The sequence below is a fragment of the Pongo pygmaeus genome, chromosome 1 (assembly GCF_028885625.2).
Source record: "Pongo pygmaeus isolate AG05252 chromosome 1, NHGRI_mPonPyg2-v2.0_pri, whole genome shotgun sequence".
NCBI lineage: Eukaryota > Metazoa > Chordata > Mammalia > Primates > Hominidae > Pongo > Pongo pygmaeus.
In genome coordinates, this window is record NC_072373.2 from 136,552,290 (window position 1) to 136,564,456 (window position 12,167).

The 12,167-nt window shown below is 32.3% G+C and overlaps 1 protein-coding gene across 6 annotated transcripts in view; it reads right to left on the reverse strand.

Moving 5' to 3' along the window:
• Nucleotides 1-12,167, reverse strand: part of FNBP1L (formin binding protein 1 like) — a 99,173-nt gene that overhangs the window by 5,786 nt on the left and 81,220 nt on the right. For 5 of the 6 annotated variants that reach the window (XM_063664596.1, XM_063664595.1, XM_054475957.1 and 2 more), the window contains 3 exons: nt 4,699-4,808; nt 1,912-2,044; nt 1,441-1,535 (listed from right to left, as the gene is read on the reverse strand). In XM_063664596.1, coding sequence (XP_063520666.1) covers nt 1,441-1,535; nt 1,912-2,044; nt 4,699-4,808 — 338 coding nt within the window. Of the gene's footprint in view, nt 1-1,440; nt 1,536-1,911; nt 2,045-4,698; nt 4,809-7,858; nt 7,874-12,167 lie in introns of all 6 variants that reach the window. The other variant, XM_054475937.2, reaches the window with a different exon arrangement.

Sequence of the window (12,167 nt, forward strand, 5' to 3'; positions counted from 1 at the left end):
CACACGCTTCAGGTGGAATTGTTTCTATTCTGGATCTGGAGTGGTCCATCAGAGCAAGCATCTATATAACCAGTTCACAAGAAGTCCTGTAACCTAATCAGATGTAAGAAATGCACAGAAACTTTTGCTTGGGACTCTTGGAAGAGAACTCACTCTGTCCCTTTTCTACTAGACTCGAACCTGCAGGAATAGTCGCCTAGAGCTTTGGAGCCTTAAAAGGAAGCCAACACAGTAGAAAGCACAGCTGTGAGGTGGAGAGAAATTGAGTCCTAGGGATAACATCTGAGCTCCTAGATCAAGCTCTCCCTAAAGTCAGCCAATGAAGTCCATTTTTAGTTTAAGCCAGCATGGGTAAAGTATTCATTCTGTCACTGAAAATTAAAAGATTCTCAACTAAAATAAAAAGTAAAGTAAATTTCCAACTAATCATGGTAACAGGGAAGTTGGTACCTTAAAAAATCCAAAAAAGCAGGTAATACAAATACAATTTATTTTTCTTAAAATTTTTTAAATCAGAGAAAAATGTTAATAATTTTGCTGAAGAATCAAATGACTGAATTAGATTTAATAATGGAAAATTTTACAGAATTAGATTTTAACAGTACTTTCAGTAAGCCTGGAAGCCAGAGAAATAACACATGTCAAAGAAATTAGATCCTTTTAATCTGAGTTTTACCTAATTTGTGGGTATCTCTTAACAGATTAAAGATATGTACTCTTCCAAGTAATACTATTATTACCACTATTTACTACTAGGGGCTTTATGTACATTATTTACTTTTTTACTAACAAACCTAAAGGGTGGATATTTTAACCTCCATTTTATATTTCAGGAAATTGAGACTCAGGGAGCATTAAAAATGAACTTGCTCAGATTACACTGTAATTAAGTAGAAAACTAAGAGTTGTTACTAGGCCTCTCACATTCTTCTCTAAGGTGAATCCTAATTTGTGGACTTTTAGTCTGGAAAAAAAGATATAATACATCAACAAAGAAATGTCATAAGTGGTACAGAAACTTAGCAAAGTGTCTTTTGGAAGCTCTGGTCCAAACTAACAATACATATTTTTTTCTTCGCAAAACTCTGAGCTATTTGATGGTAAAATTTTTCTTTGGCATAAGCAACCCTAATTCCACTTGAACCTTAGGAAACCTTCCCATGCCTGAGGAGCCTACGCCCTCAGACTGTAGCTCCCAGAATTTTCTATGTTCCTAGCTCTGTGTTTGGATGCATAACAAACTAGGATTAAATAGCAAGATGAACTTTCCTACTTCACCTGTAATTATCACTACAGAAAATTACTTAGGTTCAAAAGACTGAGGTTATTAAAAGCTGAACTTGTTAAATTTGGAAGAAAAAAACGAATTGTATAAAGTTTAGGACAAAAGGGTGAGAAAACTTTGGGAAGAAGAAATACAAATAAAATACAAAAAATGACCTTTCGCGTCCCTGTGTTACAAGATGATTTATGTCACTGCTATGTCTTCTGTCTCCTCTCCCACCTGTTTTGCCTTCAACTTCAGAGAGCCAAGCCTTGGGGAAAAAAATAAGCAAACAACTGAGCTCAATAAATATGTTTAAAAGCTCATAAGATATTCTTCTACATTTAAAATGTGTTTAAGTTTTTATAATTATGTAATTCTTAGAGATGTGAAACCTTTATTCCAAATTGGTCAAATGATCAACTTTATAGCTGATTCAAAAAAATAGTATAAATGTTTAATCTTATATAAATGTCTAAATAAAAAACTTCAATGAGATTAAATAACACACATCACAATAATACTATTAGATCATAAGCCCTAACATTAAATATAAACATTTGAAGATAATTCTAACAAAAACCCATCTATCATAATAAAGTTTATAAAAATAATTTATCTTGACAAGTGCTGAATAACAAATCTACCTCATTCTTATGGATTTCCATTCGTAGGCGGTCAATGTTATTCATGGTCTCTGCTAATTTAGGCTGCAAACTCCCTGGATCCCCCATTTGTGGATTCTTCTCATATACATCTTTCATTTTGTTGAGTGCATCTCTAAAAAAGAGAAGGAAACCACAGAACTAAATATTAACTTCATATGCTTCCAGATAAAAGAGTTTTATTTGACTCTGGGGACTCGTACGCAGCTTAATCTTAAGTAGAGTCATATCTTTTTGTCTCACATGACCTGATTAAAGACAATCTGCATAAAGGTGATAACATATAATAGAGTTAGTAATTTATGAAGACAATCAGAATACCAAAAGAGAACAGAGTTCATTTCTTATTTCCTGCTTTCTAAACAAGGAATTTTATTTATATGTATATATACACACACACACACACACAAACACACAAAATCAAGGGCTGGAAGAATATTCTTCAGCTCATCATGTCCCAAATCAAACTCATTATATTCCAACTTAGCCACACTGTTCCACAGTGTTCCTTAGCTCATACATCATCATTGTCCTCCCACTCACCTCTGCTAGAAATAGGAATGGCAGCTTTAACCTGCCCCCACCCAAAGTCAGTCATTTGCCAGTTCCTCTCAACCTACCTCCTATTCTCTAATCATATTACAATCGGTTATGCCTCAATTAGCTGTCCTTGACTCTAACATCTGACACTATTGATTAACACTCCTTAATACTCTTTTCCTTCATGACTTCCTGTAGGTTACATTTTCTTTTTCCTCCTCCTCACCTCTGCTTTCTCACAATCTCCCTCACTGCCTTCTTTCTCCTTCTTTGTTCAACCTTTAAATGTGTATTACATAAAATGACAAAGGTTTCTTCTCGTCTCTTCCTACAGTCTTGTTGGAGGATGATCTCTTAATTGTTTTAATATCATCCATCTTCAGATGATTTTCAAATGCGTATCTCCAGACCTCTTTTTCTCCTGAATTCTAGATTCATATTTTTAAACCCAACTGGCCACTTCTAATATGAATTTTTCACATTTCAAACATCAACATAAACAAAATCTTTATCTTTGCCCTAAACTTTTTTCTTATTGTTGTAATTAAATCTATAGCTACAAACCTTCTTTTTTTTTTTTAAGCTTCCTCCATGTTTTCTCTTCTCCAGCATCCAATCAGGTGAAAGTACAACCTACTTTGGCTTTGAAATGATTCTTTTATCTATTCCTCCTTTCTATTTCCATGGCCATGCCTTAATTTAGGCCCTCAGCATCTCTCACCTGGATTGTTAGTCTTCTACCTCCAATCTCTTTCCTATACTATTTACTCTTCATACAGTTTTCAATTATCTTTTACCACACAGAGCTAATAATGTTACCCCTTCTCTCAATAACTGGGGACTGTAATACCTACAGAACTCCACAGAAAAGCATTCAGAATTTTTCACAAGTCCTATACTTCTTCATCCTCAACTTCTATTATTATGTTCCACATAATTTTTAACCAAGTCTCTCTGGATTAGCACTAATTCCAGTCCATGGCAAGAACATTCACATTTCTGTGCCTTTATTCTTGTTTTGGACATGGAGATATCTGAGAAAAATTTGAGTCACCAGAGGTACATTCGAGTTCTAAGCAGAGGTCAAACCAGTGACACTCTGGCCTTCTTGCTTGTATTCTCATATTCTGGACATGTATCCTTTTTGCAATCTACTCATTTAGTGCAATGTTTCTCATATTTTTACGCTTTTTGTTGATATTGGTGTTTAAAATGGCCCCTAAGCATGGCAATGAAGTGCTGTCTAGTGTTCTGAAGCACAAGGAGGCTGTAATATTTATTACCTTACAGAGAAAATTCGTATCTTAGATAACTTTGTTCAAGCATGAGTTAAAGTGCTATTAGAAAAAAATCCAAGTTAATAAATCAACATCATATATGAAATAAGGTGTTTTTACACAGAAACACAAATAAAAAAAGGTTATGTGCCAATCAGCTGACGGAAACATTGTGACCAGTGGCTACCTAGAACCTAACCCTGTATCTCCCTAAGAGCAATGTTTCAGTATTCCATAATTTAGTGTTCACAGTGACTTTACAGAACACAGCTATTGTTAATAAGAATCAAAGGCATTGCAATATTTCATTATGATTAAGCACCACATCACACCTGATACATTAATTCTTAGCATCAAAACTTCAATCTCTCATGCTACAATTTAAGCCCCAATTTTATCCTAAGTGAAGATATAGCAAGTCACCAATTCATTGTAATAACACTTTAATGATCGTTAGTAATTCTTCTATGTCTATTTAAAAAAATTAAACTAGAGGAAACTTCTTGTAAAAATTAAATTAAAAAGTAAACCTATGTGTGAACAAATATGAAGCCATCAGTAATCAAGCACTGTTTGCCAAATGTTTTGCTACAAACAAAATAGCCTCAGGTTGCTAATAAAATCAATTTATATATAAAAGCAAAATGAAAATGTATCAAAGTATAAGAGGTAGTTAGTGCTGATGAAACTACTCTTGATAATAAAACATCGAGAAATTTTTTGCAAATTAATGAAGGCATATTAGCATTCAATAAAAATCTGCAACCAAGGAAATTCTCTAACCTATGACAGGGTAACCATAAAAATTTCCAGGGTAAGAGTATAATTCTCTCTCAAAAGATATTTCAATTAGGATATATAATTTTTAAACCTTCTGTTTATCACATTTAAGGGTGTCACTCAAAGTAGATCCTAAAATAATAATGACGGAGAAAACTTAAAGGAATAATACTTTTGGTCTGATTCTTTCTGTAGTTCTCTGTTAAGTTCATCAATGCGCTGCTGTAGTTTTTTACGTCTCTGTTCAGGTGGCAGATGACTGAAATCTTCTAGTGCTGGGCCCTGAAAAGAGAATCTAAATCATTATAATAGACATTTTCGGGAAATGTTATTTTTAAAATATACCTGCTATAAAATAGGAATACATACCAATCTTAAGTTTAATTTCAAATTTGCCTCAAGCAACCCCTTAAAAAAAATCTACACAGATGTGTGTGTTTATGCGTATATGTTAATGAAAACAATGTACTGAAGAAAGAGCTCAAATTTCAAGTCATTTTATAAAACCATGAAACAGAGTAAGTAAAATCATACCCAGATACAGATAACTGGTAGGTAGTATCACATTACTTTCAAATCTTGGCAGAGTTATAATGAATACATGTAAACCTTCTTACAGCAACAACAACAAAATGGAAACACATAACATTTCTTGTCTATACAGGGTATTGTTTTATATATAACATATCACAACATTTCCAAATAAAACCCATTGCCGTGACATTCAGAATGTTACAAATGTTCAAACTGAAAATATGAATATAATTAAGAAACTTACCTCACAAAGACAATCTAATGAAATATACTTCAATACTACACATAGTCTTTGAACGATTAAACCATTCAAAACATACCTGGTCATTAAAAACCAAAGACAGAACCATCCACTGAGCAGAAATTATATTCCAACAAGGAGTATATTTTCAATTAACCTTTTGTAAACCGAATAACATGCCTCACTTGTTACTGAAAGAAGGATAGAATCCTTCTTTAGGAAAGATCCTTGATGTCTGAAAATTTTTTAAAGTTTTGATATTCAAAAAACTATGCAATTTAAGAAAAAGTACTAGTATTTAAATGTAAACATCTGATCCAAATGACACCTTTTCCCTTAAATGTTATTTTAATCACTGTTACTTATGTTATTAGAGATTACAACAGAACCAATATTAGCAGCTATTGAATCTATTTAATATAAACCTATATTACTTAAATCTTTATATATACTCCAGAAATTTATGATGCCTGTCACTATTCATTTTCTTTTCAAAATGGTTATTCTAAGAATATTAATATGAGGCCAGGCACAGTGGCTCACGCCTGTAATCCCAACACTTTGGGAGGCTGAGGCGGGTGGATCACCTGAGGTCAGGAGTTTGAGGCCAGCCTGGAGCCTGGCCAACATGATGAAACCCCGTCTCTACTAAAAATACAATAAATTAGCCAGGCGTGGTGGCAGGCGCCTGTAATCCCAGCTACTCGGGAGGCTGAGGCAGGAGAATCGCTTGAACCCAGGAGGCAGAGGTTGCAGTGAGCCAAGATCGCACCATTGCACTCCAGGCTGGGCGACAAGAGCGAGACTCCGTCTTTTAAAAAAAAAAAAAAAAAAAAAGTAAAGAAAAGAAAAAAGAATATAAATATTCAATTTGTTAAAGTGATGCTGAAAGGAGCTCTCAAAACAAATATGTTCCTGCTCTTTGGGCCACTTATGCCTGTAACATATGCTAAATAGCTTTATTTCACCATGTGTAAGAATGAGTCACTTACTTTCAGAAAAGAGAAAACTCACTCCTAGGATGAGCTATAATTAAATGTAACATTTAATAACAGAATCCCTAGTCTCTTTCCCCAGTGGCCTGTATATTATGGATATTCAACAAGCTTGCTAGAAAAAAGCAAGGCATCCTAAGTGTTGTTTTTTTTTGTTTTGTTTTTTGTTTTTTTTTTTCATTTATCAATCACCAGAAACAAGGATATCAATCAACCCAATCTGGCCTAAATAAATCAATGGTGAAATTTCCTTTGTCGAGGTCCTTTAGATTTACTGGTTAATTTGCAACATAAATTTGTCATATTTAATCTACTCTGGAGTTGAAGGTTTTTTGTAGAGACAGAGTCTCATTCTGTTGCCCACAATGGAATGCAGTTGAGTGATCATAGCTCTCATGGCTCACTATAGCCTCAAACTCCTGGGCTCAACCAATCCTCCCGCCTTAGCCTCCCAAATAGCTGGGATTACAGACAAGGAGTACAAGTTTTGAAAACTAGTATATATATGCCAAAAATAAACTTCTTAATTTATATTTTAAAAAATATTTCTAAAAATCTTGAAAAATTATTGAATAAAATGAAGAAATGCATTTCAACATACTGTGGAGGTTTTTTTTGTTGTTGTTGTTAAAATTATGATAAACTCACAATAACCTACAAGTAAATCTGCCAGAATTCCACTTATCCCTTATCAAACCCTGTTCTCAAATTTATGAACAGTAAACATTGAGGCACCTACATTTCTAATATCCCATTTGACATTAGAACGCTATTCTTACATAGAATATGAGAATTAAACTTAACTTTATTTCCTATGGATGTTCAGAAGACCTCTGGGGCATTTAACAACCTCTCTTACTACAAAGGAATTTATAAAAGGCTGATTCCAACAATGTAAAAGAGTAGTCTACTTTCCAATAGCTTCCTATACAATAATTTTGGGGTTAGTTCCTAATGTAGATCCATTAATTTGTTTGAAATAAACATACCAAGGAACATTCCAAACACACACACACCTTCCCCGCCCCGCCCCACCCCCACACAAACACACACAGGATATTTAGATCATCTGTGTTTCTATTCTCCTTCAATAGCACAGAAGAACCAAGGACTAACTCCATAATGACACTAGTATGAAATTTTTCTTTTTTTGGAAAAATCTAGTGACTCTGGGGATAAAACTACAAATCAAATTTATACGATTTTTTAAAGGCTATTAAGTAAAATAATATTTGCTAAATTTTCCTTCTGCATAACAAACTGTGGCTCTACCATGTAATCTTTAAAAAATGTTTAACCACAATTTTACGCTCCTCTGTAACATGACAAGGACTCCATTCAATGACATTTAAGAACTTAATGGGTTGATGACAATTAACCACATTTTCTAATCTTATGACATCAAGAGTACTGGCATATGCTGGACTATGAAACTATAAAAAGAAAAAACACACGAGGTGAAAACGTGGGATGTAATTTACCACTTGTTTTGAATTAAACAAAACAATGTTTTGAGATTACTTAATGTTGGCACAGTATATAGATCAGCACATAAGGCTTACCATCTTCACCGACCACTGAATAGTTCAATGGAAAACAGAAAGAAATGGTAAATTATTCACAGGAAACCATAATACAGAAGATGCAATAGCCTATTCTTTTTTACAATACTAAAATAAATCACGTACATTTCACAATCCAAACAATTATGCCAGAAAAACCATTTTAAGCACATTTTGGGAAAGTAAATTACTTGCAAAAAAAAAAAAAAAAAAAGCATACATTGATGATAATGGGCAGATATTTTCTATGTTTAACTAAAACTTAAAAATAAACATTCTACCTGTAATCATGCATTCTCTTTTAAAGTGAATTTTATGTAAGTAGATTTCACTTCTATAGCTCTTTACTCTCAAATTACTAATATTTGAAAAGTTGAATATGAGCTCTAAGATTAAACATTTAAAAAGAAATCTTACGTGAAATATTAAAAAATAGAATGTTCTTTCCAGTGCGTTAAAGAAAACACTATTATCTACATTTTTATACTTCAAAGTACTGTTTGAATTTAAATATACCATGGTTAGATGACGGTAACATTTTTACTTTCATTTTAAAATCTTTTTAAATGTACATTAAAAACACATTATTTTCAAAATAGTGAGTTATCCAGATTCAAGTTTCCCATACACATTTCCTAATATATACAAATATATAGGTTGAATTTTGCTTTAAAAATATAGCTTCTATTTTTCAGGTTTTATTTTAAAATCTATTATGCTTGAACAACACTAAAAACGTAACTTCAATTTTTAGAAAATTGATTAAAATGTATTCTTTCTGAAAATATGAAATGACACAGATTCTGAAGAGACCAACCACAGTGCTCTTATACAATAACAATACTTTATATATGTATATATATGTGTGTGTGTATAGATATAGACATGAATATGGATATGGATATATCTCCCACATTCTGTGGGTCAGTAGGATTCTGCAACTGGCATGGCATCTATCTAGCATCCCAACTAGACACCCACACACATACACACACACGGTGACCCAGAATATGCAACAGAGCTTTATAAAGTTAATCTTCACATTCATCTCAATTGGTGAGCAGCCTCTAAAATTTTTACTTTTCCCTGTTTTCTAAATCATGATGTTTTAAGAGAAGGTGTTGGGGAGATGTCAGATAAAAAATTCACATTAAAAATATGAACGAATTTTAATAAATAATCTGACAAAAATATCTACCCCTTATCGCTGATGAGTTGGTCACTGCTATACATTATCTTTCCAAATTAAGCTTAACATTCTTTAGACTGTCAGTATTTTTGAGAAACAAAAACTACAATTTATTTTGCTATTAAAAAACTCCTGGTAAGGAAATAAAAAGGTTTAAAGAGAGATATTCACAGTCTTTCAAAAATGTTATTAAATGAAATTATATATAGGACAAGCAACAAAATATTTAAAGTATATGAATTTGACTTATCTTTTGATAATTTTCACCAGTGAAATTTCTAAGTGATGCAAATTATCTTTCCAATTTCTATATTAATATTTTAGAGAAAACATTAAGATAATTATAGCTGAAATATCAAATGTTTCAGCTATTTGTTAATCTAGTCTTACTAAATTATCAATTGGAAATTTGATAATTAGATTTGGAGATATACAAAACTCAAGTTCATTGTAAAAATATTAGACATATGTTCTGTGTAAGGTTTTAAAGTAATACATGTTCCATACAAAAATATCTTATTCTTATATACAATTATATACTCATAAACTAGAAAATTTCATATACTCAACTACATTTAATAAACACAAGAGAGCTAAAAAGGAAATCATTTAGGCAATTAAAATTATTAGGTGTATTTCATTTTAAATAGGACAAAATTTCATGAGAACTACTCTGGAGAGATAAAAGCTTAGAAAAATGTCTCTGAAAGTCTATAAAGTCATAAATATTCAGAGAGAAAACCTGGACTCATTGCTAAATAAATAACTTAAAAAACAGGATCCAATAAAACTCAAATAAAGTAGCAATAGAGTAAAAATTATTAGTTTGTTTTTAAGTTGTTAAGTTCGAGTATATCCTCAAATATCCATTAACAGTTAGAACTTAATGTCACAGAAGGAAATTATAGAACTTCCTCCCTCAGAAAAGATCTGCTGATAACACTGTCAAAATCAAAAACATTTTTCATATCCTTAATTTATATTGGGATCTGTACACACCAGTTTTTCTTTAAAAAAGGAAAAGAAAAAATCATAATTTTTAAGAAGTTATTTAGGAAAAGCAATGTGCAGCAAATATCGCACAAAACAAGAGTTTCTGAACTGAATGGTACAACTCATCAGTTTTAAGAAACCTCTAGACTTATTTTGTAATTTTAATAGACTGAAAACTCCATGTAAAAACATATAAGCAGGCTTACTAAAGCTTACCTTCTTTTTGAATTTTTCTATATTGAGAAAATTCTTATGTGAAAAAAATCTCTATAGGTTAACTTTTGAGATAGATATCTAGTAAATACCAAACGGTAATCAAAAGAAAAAAATTTCTCAACCTCAAAATTGTAATCCACTTTCTTCCCTGCTCTGTCCTCTAAACCCCTAGTTGGTCTGTCATATTTTCTACCTTGCACACTGCTTTCTTCTCTGGAGTGGCAGCTAATAATATATCTGGGAGGGGATTTCAGCCTTCTAAAACTAGGTCCCTACAAAAATATCTTATGTAAATAACTTATGAATATCTATAATTTGTGTTTTACAGTTGTAAAACTCTACCAACAAACTTACTAAAAAAAATACGATGACACATATTTAAGCTTCTCTCTCCAGGGTTCATAGCTCTAATTGCCTGAGTTTTTTTTTTCCCTTAGAATTACACTTACCTCGCACCTCTATGACTATATGTGGAAAATATGACTATGACTATATAGTGTAAAATATGACTATTTTAACTGGGCCTGGTAGACTCATTATGTAGGATACACAAACGATTACAAAAACGTGACTACTACATAGGAACTTCTCATGATTTATGTAACAATATAATATTTAGTGTAGTCTAAATTGCCAGAGGAGTGGTGGTTCATGCCTGTAATCCCAGAACTTTGGGAGGCTGAAGTGGGAGGACTGCTTGAGCCCAGGAGTTTGAGATCAGCCTGGGCAACACAGCAAGACCACATCTCTTTAAAAAAATTTTAAATTAAAAATAAGTAATAAATAAACTGCCACAGGGAAGCAACACAGGAATGAGTTCTAGCCTTGTAACTCCGGCAACAGAAATCCCAAATATGATTTCTCAAAGTCTTTCAAGCAAGTGTTCAGAGCTTTTAGAAGAGATTATAGGCATGCCTGTAGTTATAATACAGACTCATCCATGGGGACTTTTCAAAATGTCATCAAATCACCTACCATCCACATATAGAATTAGGTAAGATAGATGCAAAGAAGTTCATGTCACTGGAGGAAAAAAAGAAGTCCAAAAAAAGACATAATACACTGGGACATTTCTGTTGCATTAGTAACATCAGTTAAGTTTGTCATAATGTTTTAAGGCAACATAGATGTAATCTTGTCCCTAAACTATCTTGTTCTATAGGAGGCCAAAATGCAATTTGAAGACAGAAAGGAAGAAAAATAGAAGGGAAGGAGGGGAAAGAAGAGAGAAGAGAGGAGAAAGCAAGGGAGGGAAGGGCCTAAGAAGGAAGAACGAAACAACCTAATTTTAGATTATTATTGTTAGGCTTCTTACTACACTGAAAGACTGATTTCTCATCTATGGGTTAACAAATCTGTATTTTTCAAATGTCCCAACAAATGCTCAAACAAATCTTATAAATGAGTCTAAATTATAGGCTATGAATACTAAAAGTACACCCTTAAAATCAAACATAAACAAGAAAAATTAGCCTCACTAACATAATAGAGTAACACTAATGTATTTATTAGTAGTATAACAGTTGTTGCTAAACAACAGTTTAGTAAACATTACTCAGTGATATCTAGTATTTTTGTAGGCTTTACAATTTACAATCTACTTTCTAATATATTATCTCAATTTAATCTACAACAATCTTGATATTTAAAATGCCTATCTTTAATTTTTTTAACTATTGGAAACTGTGTTTTATACATCTGAAAATAAGCAGGGCAATTAAAATTGAGCTTGACATTTTATTGTCAACAAAATAATACTTCATAAAATTGGCAGGTGAAGTCAGCATTGGTGACAAATTATTACAAGAGTAACTCCAGTGACAAATTACTGAAAGTCTTAAAAATGTAAATACATTACAAGACAATGGTGAACATATGATTTCACATAAACAAAAAAATAGCTAAAATATG